Source organism: Chiloscyllium plagiosum, unplaced genomic scaffold (genome assembly GCF_037043375.1).
Source record: "Chiloscyllium plagiosum isolate Xiang-an unplaced genomic scaffold, Cpla_swu_hap1 HiC_scaffold_36, whole genome shotgun sequence".
NCBI classification, from domain to species: Eukaryota; Metazoa; Chordata; class Chondrichthyes; order Orectolobiformes; family Hemiscylliidae; genus Chiloscyllium; species Chiloscyllium plagiosum.
The window spans coordinates 44,326,433-44,340,887 of NW_028270174.1; the positions used below are offsets into that span (position 1 = coordinate 44,326,433).

The 14,455-nt window shown below is 42.3% G+C and overlaps 1 protein-coding gene across 6 annotated transcripts in view; it reads right to left on the minus strand.

Moving 5' to 3' along the window:
• rbm46 (RNA binding motif protein 46) overlaps positions 1 to 14,455 on the minus strand; it is a 350,512-nt gene that overhangs the window by 296,874 nt on the left and 39,183 nt on the right. For all 6 annotated transcript variants that reach the window (XR_015753360.1, XM_087980132.1, XM_087980130.1 and 3 more), the window contains exon 3: positions 8,508 to 8,682. Coding sequence is in view for 5 of the 6 variants with exons in the window: in XM_087980132.1 (XP_087836258.1) it covers positions 8,508 to 8,682 (175 nt within the window). In the remaining variant the exon portion in view is untranslated. The remainder of the gene's footprint in view (positions 1 to 8,507; positions 8,683 to 14,455) is intronic.

Here is a 14,455-nt window from a genome sequence, read left to right on the forward strand (position 1 = left end):
TTAGGGCCAGTTTGATTATGGTTTTTAGGAATTGCCTCAGGCAAAAGGCTTTTAAGTTAAAAAAAAACACTTGTACAACAAAAGGGGAGTGGTCAGTTCTCCCAGCTCAGCTTTTCTTTGGTTGGGTCTGGCTATTCACTGAAAGCAGTCAGGCAGTTTTGAGCTGCTGGTCCAAGAAACAGCTACATGAAAGAAGCAGAACCATTCTGATCCTCTCTGACATCTCTCTCCTGAAAGACCCTGTTTTTGATTTTAACTGTTTTGCCAAGGGGTGCTTTTGTTTGTGTTTCATTTGGTAATCTTGTAAATAAATTCTGTTTTGTTTAAAACTAAATGGTTTGATCAGCTGCATTTCTCCTGCAATATCTGTGTTACACCTGCTTAAACCATCTAGCAAAGTTACGGTCTGGGCTACTTTCTTGAAATGTTTTGAGGGTGTCTGGCCTGGTCCATTACAGACTGGGGACTTGTTCTATAGTTCTGATTTGGGATTAGGGTTGTTGGGCTTGAAGGCAGTGAGTGATAGGTGTTTGTGTCTTATCTTCCGGATGTTAAATAGCAATGGCTGTTTCAGTCACCAAGAGTTTTCTGGGGGTGGAAGAAGTGACTTTAGGGGATTTGCAAAAACTCTAAGGAGATTAAGGCGAAGCTGCTGGAATTAGCAGACAAGCTGGAATTGGAGTTGCCTCTTTCTGTAAGGAAAAGAGATATAATTAAAGCAATATCTCAGCATTTAAATTTGCTGGAAACACCATCAGAATCTTTAGAAATGGCTAAAATTCAATTGAAAATGAAGGAGCCCTTCGAGTTAGAGACAAAAGAAAAGGAAAGAGCAACAGAAATGAAACAGTTTGAATTATGCTTAAAAGCAGATGGAAGAGAAAAAGAATAAATCACTAGCAGAACAAAAAGAGAAAGAGAGAGAAGAGAGAAAAGGAGGGAGAGGAAAGAAGGATTTTGAACTTTAGTGATTGGCACTTAGACAGGAAAGTCAGCTTAAAAGGATGGAGATGAAGGCTGAAGGTAAGCAGAGTGCGGACGAGCAAACCAATGGGAGCCAAAGACCTGGTGAGGATCTGTTTAAATATAGAACATAGAACAGTACAGCACAGAACAGGCCCTTCAGCCCACGATGTTGTGCCAACCACTGATCCTCATGTATGCACCCTCAAATTTCTGTGACCATATGCATGTCCAGGAGTCTCTTAAATGTCCCCAGTGACCTTGCTTCCACAATTGCTGCTGGCAACGCATTCCATGCTCTCACAACTCTCTGTGTAAAGAACCCGCCTCTGAAATCCCCTCTATACTTTCCTCCAATCAGCTTAAAACTATGACCCCTTGTGTTAGCCATTTCTGCCCTGGGAAATAGTCTCTGGCTATCGACTCTATCTATGCCTCTCATTATCTTGTATACCTCAATTAGGTCCCCTTTCCTCCTCCTTTTCTCCAATGAAAAAAGTCCGAGCTTAGTCAACCCCTCTTCATAAGATAAGCCCTCCAGTCCAGGCAGTATCCTGGTAAACCTCCTCTGAACCCTCTCCAAAGCATCCACATCTTTCCTATAATAGGACGACCAGAACTGGACACAGTATTCCAAGTGCGGTCTAACCAAAGTTTTATAGAGCTGCAACAAGATCTCACGACTCTTAAACTCAATCCCCCTGTTAATGAAAGACAAAACACCATATGCTTTCTTAACAACCCTGTCCACCTGGGTGGCCATTTTAAGGGATCTATGTACCTGAACACCAAGATCCCTCTGTTCCGCCACACTGCCAAAAATCCTATCCTTAATCCTGTACTCAGCTTTCAAATTCGACCTTCCAAAATGCATCACCTTGCATTTATCTAGGTTGAAATCCATCTGCCACCTCTCAGCCCATCTCTGCATCCTGCCAATGTCTCGCTGCAGCCTACAACAGCCTTCTATACTGTCAACGACACCTCCAACCTTTGTGTCATCTGCAAACTTGCTGACCCATCCTTCAATCCCCTCATCCAAGTCATTAATAAAAATTACAAACAGTAGAGGCCCAACGACAGAGCCCTGTGGAACACCACTCACCACTGACTTCCAGGCACAATATTTTCCTTCTACTACCACTCGCTATCTTCTGTTGGCCAGCCAATTCTGTATCCAGACAGCTAAGTTCCCCTGTATCCCATTCCTCCTGACCTTCTGAATGAGCCTACCATGGGGAACCTTATCAAATGCCTTGCTAAAGTCCATATACACCACATCCACAGCTCGACACTCATCAACTTTTCTAGTCACATCCTCAAAGAACTCGATAAGGTTTGTGAGGCATGACCTGCCCCTCACAAAGCCGTGTTGACTGCATTTAATCAAGCCATGCTCTTCCAGATGGTCATAAATCCTATCCCTCAGAATCCTTTCTAACACCTTGCAGACAACAGACGTGAGACAGACTGGTCTGTAATTGCCGGGGATTTCCCTATTGCCTTTCTTGAAGAGAGGAATTACATTTGCCTCTCTCCAGTCCTCAGATACGACTTCAGTGGAGAGCGAGGATGCAAAGATCTTCGCAAGTGGCGAAACAATCGCATTTCTCATTTCCCAAAGCAGCCGAGGACAAATCTGGTCCGGGCCTGGCGACTTGTCAATCTTAATGTTTGACAAAATTTTCAGCACATCAGCTTCCTCTATCTCTATCCATTCCAGCATGCACACCTGCTCTTCAAAGGTTTCATTCACTACAAAGTTCGTTTCTTTCGTAAAGACAGAAGCAAAAAACTCATTTAGGGCTTCCCCTACCTCCTCAGACTCCACACACAAGTTCCTTATGCTATCCCTGATCAGCCCTACTCTTTCTTTGACCATTCTCTATTCCTCACATAAGTGTAAAATGCCTTTGTATTCTCCCTAATCCGTTCTGCCAAGCCTTTCTCTTGCCCCCTCCTGGCTCTCCTCAGACCATTGTTGAGCTCCTTCCTCGCCTGCCTGTAATCCTCTAGAGCTGAGCTTGACCCTAGCTTCCTCCACCTTATGTAAGCTACCTTTTTCCTTTTGACGAGACGCTCCACCGCTCTTGTCATCTAAGATCCCTTTATCTTACCACTTCTTGCCTGTCTCAGAGGGACATATTTATTCATCACTCACAACAACTGTTCCTTAAACAGTCTCCACATGTCTATAGTGCCTTTACCATGGAACAATTGCTCCAAGTCCATGCTTCCTAACTCATGTCTAATCGCATCATAGTTTCCTCTTCCCCAATTAAATATCCTCCCATTTTGCCTAATCCTCTCCTTCTCCATAGCTATGTAGAATGTGAGGCAGTTGTGGTCACTATCACCAAAATGCTCTCCCACCACAAGATCTGATACCTGCCCCAGCTCGTTTCTGAGCACCAAGTCTAGAATGGCCTCTCCCCTCGTCGGCCTGTCAATGTGAGTGAGTTAGGAAACCCTCCTGAACACATCTTGCAAAAACAGCTCTATTCAAATCTTCTGCTCAAAGGAGGTTCCAATCAATATTGGGAAAGTTAAAGTCACCCATTATTACAACCCTACTACGTCCACACTTTTCCAAAATCTGCCGACCTATGCTCTCTTCCATCTCCCTGCTGCTATAGGGGGCCTGTAGTAAACCCCTAACGAGGTGACTGCTCCCTTGCTGTCCCTAATTTCCACCCATACTGACTCGGTAGGCAGATCTTCCTCGTCAATAGTAACTTCTGTAGCTGTGATACTCTCTCTGATTAGTAGTGCTACACCCCCTCCTCTTTTTCCCCCCTCCCTATTCTTTTTAAATGCTCTAAACCCTGGAATATCCAGCAACCATTCCTGCCCCTGAGAAACCCATGTCTCTGTTATGGCCACCAGGTACTGATCCATGCTCTAAGTTCATCACTTTTATTCCTGATACTCCTTGCGTTAAACACACTTTAACTGATCCCTTGGTTCCTTCCCAGGAAAATCCTTCCCACTAGCTGGTCTACCTCTTGCTATTGCCTCATCTGCATCAACTCTCACCTCCGGTATACAGCTCAGGTTCCCACCCCCTGCCATATTAATTTAAACCCTCTCTAACTACTCGAGCAAACCTTTCACCTAGGACATTGGTCCCCTTCCAGTTCAGATGCAACCAGTCCTTCTTGTACAGGTCCCACCTTCCCCAGAAGGCATCCCAATTATCTACATATCTGAAGCCCTCCCTCCTACACCAGCTGCACAGCCACGTGTTAAGCTGCGCCTGTTCTCTGTTCCTTGCCTCGCTATCTCGTGGCACCGGTAGTAAGCTAGAGAACACTACTCTGTTCGTCCTGCTTTGCAGCTTCCATCCTAACTCCCTGAAATCACTTTTTATATCCTCAATCCTTTTCCTGGCTATATCATTAGTGCCAATATGTAACACAATTTCTGGCTGTTCGCCCTCCTCTTTTAGAACCTTATACACCCGATCGGAGACGTCCCGGATCCTGGCACCAGGGAGGCAACATACCTTCCGGGAATCCCGATCCTGACCACAAAATCTCCTGTCGATTCCCCTAACTATATCCAAACAGTATCAACATTTGATGAGAAGGATATGGAAGCCTTTTTCATCTCATTTGAAAAGGTGGCTAGACAAATGCAATGGCCAGTGACCATGTGGGTTTTGTTGATCAAAACAAAACTTGCAGGTAGAGATAGTGAAGTATTTGCACCACTATCAGAGGAGGTATCTGGGGCATATGAGGAGATGAAGAAAGTCATCTTAAGTGCATGTGAACTTGTGCTAGAAGCCTACAGACAATGTTTCAAGAATCTAAGGAGGGTCCCTGGTCAAACAGAGGATCAAACAAAGTAATTTTGATAGGTGGATAAGGGTTTTAAAAATAGAGCCCTAAGACACTTTCCGAGAGACAACTGCTTGGGAGGAGTTCAAAAACTTGCTTGGTGAAGCAGTGAAATTCATTTGGAAGAACAGAGAGTTAAAACAGTAAGATTAGTTGCTGAAATGGCTGATGATTATGAGTTGGTCAAAGTTTGGCTTCCAAAACCAATTTTAATCTATGAGGGATAAAAATTGGGGAATAGAGAAATCCTCGTATGGAAAGGGAAAGGTAGATCTTGGTGAAGACCATAAGGATAACAAAAGTAAAAAGGTTAAAAGGAAACCCTTGAAGGGGAAAGAGAAATTAAAAAGCTATGGTGTTTTCAATGCAGTAAAGTGAGCCACATGAAATCATGTGGGTAAGGAAAAATCTTGTGATGTAGGAAGACAGGATAAGCCAATGAATTTTGTTGGGGTGGTAATGGAAAGCACAGTGAAAGCAGAAAAGCTTGTACCAAAATGTACAACTTGTCAGAGATTGGTTAAGGAGGAACTGCCAAATCTTCTTAAACCTGCGAAGGTAAAGTTTACCCGCATAGGCCAGGAGCAGCAGGTAAATCGGTTACAATATGAAGAGACACAGAGTCCTCTCAATCTGTGATGTTGAAAGATTAGGAGATATGTACTTCTGAATGACAATTCCCAGAAAAACTACTAGTAACGGGAGTTCACAGTTAAACAAGAAGTGCTCAATTACATAAAGTGAAGCTAGTGTCTAGTGAAGAGTGGAGAAATTGTGATAGGCGTACTGGACAAATTCTTAGCTCCAGGAATACAATTTGTCCTTGCTAACAATATAGCTGGTTCACAGGGAGGAGTGCTGCCTGCTGTGGTTGAAAGGCCAGTGGAAACTCAGGCACCTGAACTATTGCAGGACACATACCATGGGATTTTTCCTGACTGTGATAACGAGGTCACAGAGTCACCAGTTGAAACAGGCGAGATCGAAGAGCACAAATAAGAAAATTGAAGTGGAATTTGCAGAGACCATATATTTGGACTTTGTGTCAAATTTTAGGGAACGATTAAATAGAGTGGGGGAGTTGGCCACACAGTATTTAAAAGTATCACAGATACAATGAACCAGGAAGCAGACAAGAAATCAAAACCTTGCAATTTTGCTATCAGAGATGGGGTCTTAGTGTTGTTTCCAGTAATAGGTGAATCTTTTAAAACAAGGTATGGTTAACCTTATCAAGTCAAAAGGAAATTGAGTGAGGTGAACTATTTGATAAAGACTCCAGACAGAAAGAAATCTCACAGCGGGTATTATTTGAAGATGTCCAAAAGGTATTTTGACAGAGAAGGAAAGCGGAAGGAGACTGTGTTATTGGTTAGAACACAGGAAAGAACCAAGTTCAGAGGATTCTTGAATTGGACATTCCTCAAATCAAATTGGAAATGAGCAAGTTGTCAAAAATTGAGATAAATTATTGAGTTATCTTCCAGAGGAAAATCAAAATGACCTGTAAGAGTTATTACTATCCCATGGAGATATGTGGTAATAAGCTAGGAAGTACTGACCTAATTATGCATGATGTAGATATAGGAAAAGCTGTTCCGATTAAGCACCATCCTTATAGCCATAACCCTGTAAAGTTCGCACAGGTTCAGAAGGAGATTGAACACATGCTCTAAGACGATGTAATTGAAATGAGTTACAGTGACTGGGGCTCACCCATAGTAATGGTGCCAAAACCAGATGGTACCCAATAGTTCGAAAACGAGCTGAGAATAGTTCACAGGTCGGCGCAACATCGAGGGCCGAAGGCCTGTTGTGTTATGTGTGGACTGTTGCAAAGACTGATGCATATTCGATTTTGCGTTTAGAAGACTGTGTTGAAAAGATGGGACAAGCAACTTATATTTCTAAGTTGGACCTGCTCTGAGGCTACTGGCAGGTACCTTTGTCAAAAGAGAGAAGGCAATTTTGGTTTTCATAATGCCGAATGGACTGTTTCAGTTTAAAGTCATGCTATATTGTCTCTGAAAAGTGCACCAGCCTCTTTTCAGAGACTAACCAATAAGGTCATTGCCAGATTACCCAACTGAGTGTACATCTCAATGACCTGTGATTTCCATGTCCCACATGGAAACAACATTTACAACATTTATCCGACATGTTCCATCGACTTCGGAAGGCAGGCTTGATGATAAGCCTGGCTAAAAGTGATTTTGCCAAACCCCAGGTCACCTTCCTAGGCCATGTTATTGGACATGGATAAATGGCCCCCTATGATGCAAAAACAAAGGCAATTAGGGAGATGTCCATACCATTGACAAAAACAGCAGTCCTACAGTACTTGGGATTGAGTAGATTTTATTGAAAATTTGTACCAAATTTTAGCAATGTGACTGCTCCACTTACTGAATTGCAAAGGTAAGACATTTCAGTGGACAGTGGACTATCTGTGGACAATCTGAAAGCTGCGTTAACCACTGCCCAGTCTTAGCAACACCTTATTACATAAAGCCATTCAAGGTGTCTATCAATGTGAGTGATGTGGGTGTCAGTGCTGTGCTCCTACAGGATGACAATGAGAAGATAGAAAGAGCTTTCAGGTATGTCTCCAGGAAACTGAACACTCATCAGCAAAAATATTCAAAATAGGAAACTTTGAGCTTGGTGTTAGTGTTACATTTCAATGTTTATGTTACCAATAACATGTCTGAAACAATCATATACACTGATCATAAGCCACTAATGTTTGTGGACTAATTTAAGGACAAAAATGAGAGACTGTGTAGACGGAGCTTATTGTTACAGCCATTCAATCGAGAAAACGCGATTGCTGATGCATTGTCGAGACTTGAATGAAAAACTGAGGCATTCAAAGGCATGGTTGCATGTTTATTTCCAGTGTAATGTACATGGGTGTTGTCGTTTAGGATCGAGGAGTTTTAAAATGAAGCTGTCTTTGGATATTGATGTTTATTTGGGGCGGGAGGAGGAACGGTGCTGTTCCTTTAACAAGGTTGCCCTTGGCTTTTTCTCAAGATGTCACAAAAGACTCAGACTCAGAAAAATCTAAGTTTGAAGGGTTTTAGGGCCTGTTTGATTATAGTTTTCAGCTATTGCCTCAGGCAAAAGGCTTTCAAGCTCTTAAAAAAACACTTGTATAACAAAAGGGGAGTGGGCCGTTCTCCCAGCTCAGCTTTTCTTTAGTTGGGTCTGGCTATTCACTGAAAGCAGTCAGGTAGTTTTGAGGCTGCTGGTCCAAGAAACAGCTACATGAAAGAAGCAGAACCATTCTGATCTTCTCTGTCTGCCATCTCCCTCCTGTAAGACCCAGTGTTTGATTTTACCTTTTTTTTGCCAAGGTTTATGGGGATTGTTGCAAGTATTTGAAACAGCATTGGGATAATCTGCTGGGGTTATCGGATAGGTTAAGTTATTAGGAATTCTGTTCTCTTTTATTTGTGTTTTATCTGGTAACCTTGTTTATGAATTCTGTTTGGTTAAAACTAAGTGGTTTGACCAGCTGCATCTCTCCTGGAATATCTGTGTTACACCTGTTTAAAACAACTAGCAAAGTTACGGTCTGAGCTACTTCCTTGAAATGTTTTGAGGAGGTCTGACCTAGTCTGTAACAAACAGTTCAAAGGAATACCCCCCTATAACTGAGCAATAACACAGAATATTTACTGGTATATTACTGATCACCTGATATATGGATGCTCTGATTGTGTCTGCAGTTTCACATTTAAACGTTGCATTTCCTGAAGACTTCGTGTCCAAGATTTCTAATGTTCCCAAGTATCGAGATTCTGTTGTTCTGGATCTTGGACTTTTTCCAACAAAAGAATGATCAAAGGTCTGTTTTAGAGAACTCCCAGGCCTGTGGAAAAAGCAAATATTAACTTACTGAGATATGAAATTATAGATCATGTAGATCACGTCAAAATTTAATTAAGATATACAACTCAAGATGTGAAGAAACAACCCAGAATAAATGCATTTAAATATTACTTGTTGAATCTAGATTGGATCCTTCATGGTTTTTTTTCTGGCTGTTTTGATAGGTGGCTAAAGTACTAACAACAGGAAGTCTCACCCACTAGGCATGCATGTCAGAGATTCAACCCTATACTACAGGATTTCCAAGTAAGGCATGGAAAATCATGTGCAGAACAGTTGAATTTCTGTTTTTCCATTGACATTGCAAAGTTACTTAAGATGTTTCCCTCTGACTTTCTTTTGGTTACATTGATGCTGTTTAATCCCATAAGTGGTCTGAGTATCTTGTGATTCAGTATGCTGGTACCACCTATCGTGTCAGTATATGACAGTGCAATCAAGAGATCCAGCAATTGTATTTCCTTGTGGTTGGAACGAAATATTCATATTCTCACATATTTGAAGATGGACTGATGAGGCACATGTAAGATTACAATGATTAGGCTGTTTTAATTCACAGAAAGGAACATTCAGAGCGATAGTTTACGACCAGGCTCAGGACTGAGATTCAACCTCCACCTGAAATGCAAATAAAGCATCACTCAATGCCATTCTTATGAGGCCTTGAACTATTTTCAGTTGAGTGTCATTTCACAAGGTGCTCAGTTTTAACAAGCTTTATTTTAAACAGTCCAATCACAGTTGAAGGGAAGATGATGAGCTTGCGGTACTATTGCTCGACTATTAATCTATAAAATCCAGATTTGAATCCCACCATGGCAGTTGGAATTTGCATTCAGTAAAAATCTGGGATTAAGAGTCTAATGATGATTGTGAGACTAATGTCAATTGTTGGGGAAAATCCATCTGGTCTACTTACCATATATACTTATGTATAGGTCAAGTTTTGACGACTTTTTAAAACTGAAACTAGAGGGTCGACTTATACACGAGGAATAGTTTTCGAGGGAATGAAATAAATGGACAAACAAGAGCCAGATCTCTACATAAAATAGTAAACAACAAAAGGAAAAAGAATTATGACCATTATTGAATATTTATCTACAAAATACGGGCAGCACGGGGGCTCAGCGGCTAGCACCGCTGCCTTACATCACCCGGGACTCGGTTCGATTCCAGCCTTAGGCGACTGTCTGTGTGGAGTTTGCACATTCTCCCCGTGTCTGCGTGGGTTCCTCCCACAATCCAAAAATGTGCAGGTCAGGTGAATTGGCCACGCTAAATTGTCCATAGTGTTAGGTGCATTAGTCAACTGGAAATGGGTCTGGGTAGGTTACTCTTCGGAGGGTCCGTGTGGACTTGTTGGGCCGAAGGGCCTGTTTCCACACTGTAGAGAATCTAATCTAATCTAAAATAACTGTCTCCATTCTGCCTGCTACGGTAGAATGATACAGTCACCGTAAAGTGCATGTAGTCTACAAATATGTACTAAATCTAATAGGCATAGCAGCAGGTGGTCAGGCCATCTATCGAGGATATTTGTACAACACAAATGCATGTTGCCACCCTTTGTGAAGCTTTTTCTCCTTCTTGCACCCAAGTGTCCCATTTCTTCCATACTAAGTACTTAAGTGGTGTATTAGCACTAACATCCAGTGGCTACACCATGCTCATAAGGCCTCCAGTAGTCATTGCAATTTCAGTATTGTTAGCTTAAAGTTCAGCTGTAACACTTTACACTCTGCATGATCTGAACAAATCCCAAACCAGCAAGCTTCTTCCTTTCTAAGTCCACCTGGTTGCATATTCCAGACCTTCCTAATCCAAGTCTTGCAGCTACCTTCATCCGTTCACCCTTTTTCATGGACAAGGACAACAATGCCTTTCAGAAATTTCTGTTTGGGCAGGGTATTCCATTTAAAAATCATCATGGGCTTTAACTTTGTCCCATCTGCCATACGACCAAATACCACAATGAATAAAATCTTTTCATGGTAAGTAGTCTTAACCAAAACTGTTTTTGCTCCAATTTTGTTCACAGTTCTGTTCCCTGTCATATCAAAGTCCATTGAAGTTGTGTTCATGTTGTCAAAGCATGAGAACCTGAACCTGTTTTTCTTCCAACTTCCAATTGCAAAGTGATGGAACCCAATTAACTTGTCAGTAAGTTCTACTGGTAACCTACACACTGCTGAACACTATCGGCAATTTAGCATGGCCAATTCACCTAACCTGCACATCTTTGGATTGTGGCAGGAACCCAGAATACCCGGAGGAAATCCCCGCAGACACGGGAAAATGTGCAAACTCCACACAGACACCCGAGGGTGGAATCGAACCTGGGTTCCTCGCGCTGTGAGGCAGCAGTGCTAACCACTGAGCCACTATGCTGCCCCAAAATGACTGCAAGTCAACTACAAAATGATTTAACGTCAAGGAAAAATAAAAGGCACATGACAATAATATTCAGATGCACAAGACAACAAGGCCAATGAAACAACTGAGCAATAATGCACATGCCTGAGGTTGCTAGCAGTCAAATGTTATGTTGCAAAGCTGACCAGGTAGAAACAGAAAGAAGAACACAAATCATTGAGAGTATCACCGTCACCAACTATCTCAGAAAGCATGGAGAAAAATAGGGAACTATCAGAGTTGCTGAAGCTTGCAAAATCATTATTAATGTTCAAATCCAGGTCCATTAACATTGAGACTACCAAAAGCTACACTCCTAGATCTAACTCTTGTAAATATCATTCATACCAGAAAACCAAAGGAATACCAGGTGACAAACAATGTCATCATGTGTCCATAGAATTTCTACGCCATGGAGTGCTCACCCAGACCGGCCTGACTGTCCTTGTATGGACAAGCAGTTTAAATATGTAATGTTTGTAACAAAGTCAAAGTCAGTCAAGTAGACATCACAGAATATGAGGCTGTTAATCTTGCCCAATCAGGGAGCCCTGGCTGACAGTTAAGAACAGAATTGTTGTGGAAAAGAAAACAGGATTGACAACCTGCTCACTCTCACAGCTGGCTCTGAGGGAGTTGGTTCAGTATCAAGGACTCTCCACATGTATATAAAGGGTGGACATGATGGAATACCAGCCCCTGTGGAGTTATTTCAATGGCAATGAGAGAAAAGCACACCTGAAAAAAGTCGCTCGCAACAGTTGGGGTAAGTATTTCTACCATCATGCTGTTATTTGGGACGCTTGACTCATTTGATCAGATCATTGAAGACTAGGCCCAGTATGGGGAAAGAATGTTACGTTTTTCTGGGCAAAAGACATTGGAGAAGATGCAAATTGTCCCTACAACTTTGTGGTTATTAGAGCCTAACTTTCCCTGAGACATCAGATACTAAAGCTTTTGAAGAGTTGACAGTTTTAGTTAAAGAATATTACCAAGCCTCCTCTAATTCTGAGATGCTATCAGTTTTACTACACAATTCAAGAACCAAGGGAATTCGTGTTAGGATTTTTGACAAGGTTAAGGTGACTGGCAGAGGCATGTGACTTTGATTTACTCCTTAATGAGATGCTGAGAGACGATATTGGAATGTGGGATCAATGATGACCATGAAAAAGTGCCTACCAGCTGAAGCCCAACTTGACTTCAAATAGGTACTGAACTTGACTGAGCTTGTGAAACATGGGTTTAGGCAATTGCAATATCTTACTCAGGACATATCCTGAAAACAGTGACTCTGGGTCAACCACAACAAGATCCCAAAAACACAAGCAAGTCTCTGCCAAATGGTTAAAATTTTTTCAGAGTTCTGGCCAGCAAGCCACTGTAGTTGCTGTCGGTATGTGGACTTGAGACAGTAGACGAGTCCACTCAATCTAAATTGAGTAAGAGAACACATCGGCTGCTATCCAGGAGAGTACACACCTTGGAAAGTCCACCTGAATCTGGTTTCGAACAATTAAATTGCTTATCAGCATCCAAATCAGAACCAATCAAAATAAATATTTGGTGAACTGGTCACCTGGTTCAAATGGATGTGGATACCAACACAAAGTGTTTCAGTGATGGCAGACCATCACTTTAAATAAAATCACTTTCAACCCCAACTCTTCAGTTTGGGCAAGACTTTGGCTAGATGGAGAACATATGCTGGGGATCCTTTACAGATTGAAGATACAACTTCGGCTCCAGACTCTTATGAGAAGCAACTGGTTCAGTTACCAGTAATTGTAGTAAAAGGCTCGGGTCCAAATTTGATGTGGCAAAACTGCTCGAGAAAGATTCACCTAAATTGGCTTAACATTATTCTATTAGAAAATGGCTGCCTGAGGAAGAGTCACTGGACCCAAAATGTAAACTCTGATTTCTCTCCACTGCTGCTGCCAGACCTGCTGAGCTTTTCCAGCAATTTCTATTTTGGTTTCTATCATCCTGTAAGGTGTTGGCACACTATGATCCCAAGCAAAATCTGTCATTGACATGTGATGCCTCCTCATACGGCATCGAAGTAATATTCGCTCATAGATGGCCCGAAGGAGAGGAATGCCCTTTAGCATAAGCATACAGTGTTGTCCTACCTCTCCCCACTCCCTGCCCCAGTCAAAGCAAAATGCTCGGAGAGACAGTATAGTTTTAGATCTTTAGATTCCCTACAGTGTGGAAACAGGCTCTTCGGCCCAACAAGTTCACACTGACCCTCCGAAGAGTAACCCACCCAGACCCATTTCCCTCTAACTAATGCACCGAACACTATGGGCAATTTAGCATGGCCAATTCACCTGACCTGCACATCTTTGGACTGTAGGAGGAAACCAGAACACCCGGAGGAAACCCACGCAGACACGGGGAGAATGTGCAAACTCCACACAGACAGTCGCCCAAGGCTGGAATCAAACCTGGAACCCTGGTGCTGTGAGACAGCAGTGCTAACCACTGAGCCACCATGCCACCCCTACATCTACCTCCTTCATTTGTATTTTGGGTCCTGGAGGGAGAGAAAATGATTGCCCATGTCAAAGAACAAAGAAAATTTACAGCTAAGGCTAAGCTAAGCCAAGCCTGAGCCGATCCAAATATACTGTCTAAACCTGTTGGTCAATTCCTAAGCACCTGTATCCCTCTGCTCCCCACCTACTCACGCATCTGTCCAGATGCATCTTAAATGGATCTACCGTGCCTGCCTCTGCCACCTCTGCTGGCAATGCGTTCCACCATGCTCTGTGTGAAGCACTTGCCGCGTATATCCCCCTTAAACTTTCCACCTCTCACCTTGAAAGCGTGACCTCTTGTTATTGAATCCTTCACCCTGGGAAAAAGCTTGTCTCTATCCATCCTGTCTATTCCCTTCATGATCTTGTAAACCTCAATCAGGTCTCCTCTCAATCTCCTTTTTACTAATGAAAATAAACTTAACCTACTCAACGTCTCTTCTTGGCTAGCATCTTCCATACCAGGCAACATCCACGTCATGACTTCACGGTCTTCTTTGGAACAGCAGCTTCTCAATGAACAGGTCATTTTACAGGGAGGAGCATCCAGATAACACAACATACATATTGATTGGGTGACCATTACAATTAGCAAGTGTCAATAGTAAAGATTAAGCCATCTGCTGTTATTCAATGAATAACTGGCTTCACATAATGAATACTTTTCATCTTGTTAACTGACGTTACATACTGAATGCTACCTTGTCTTGTTAAATGGCTCGACATATTGAATGCTTTTCCACCTTGTCTCCAGCATCCCATTGTTAACTGCAAGTTCTTATCTGATCT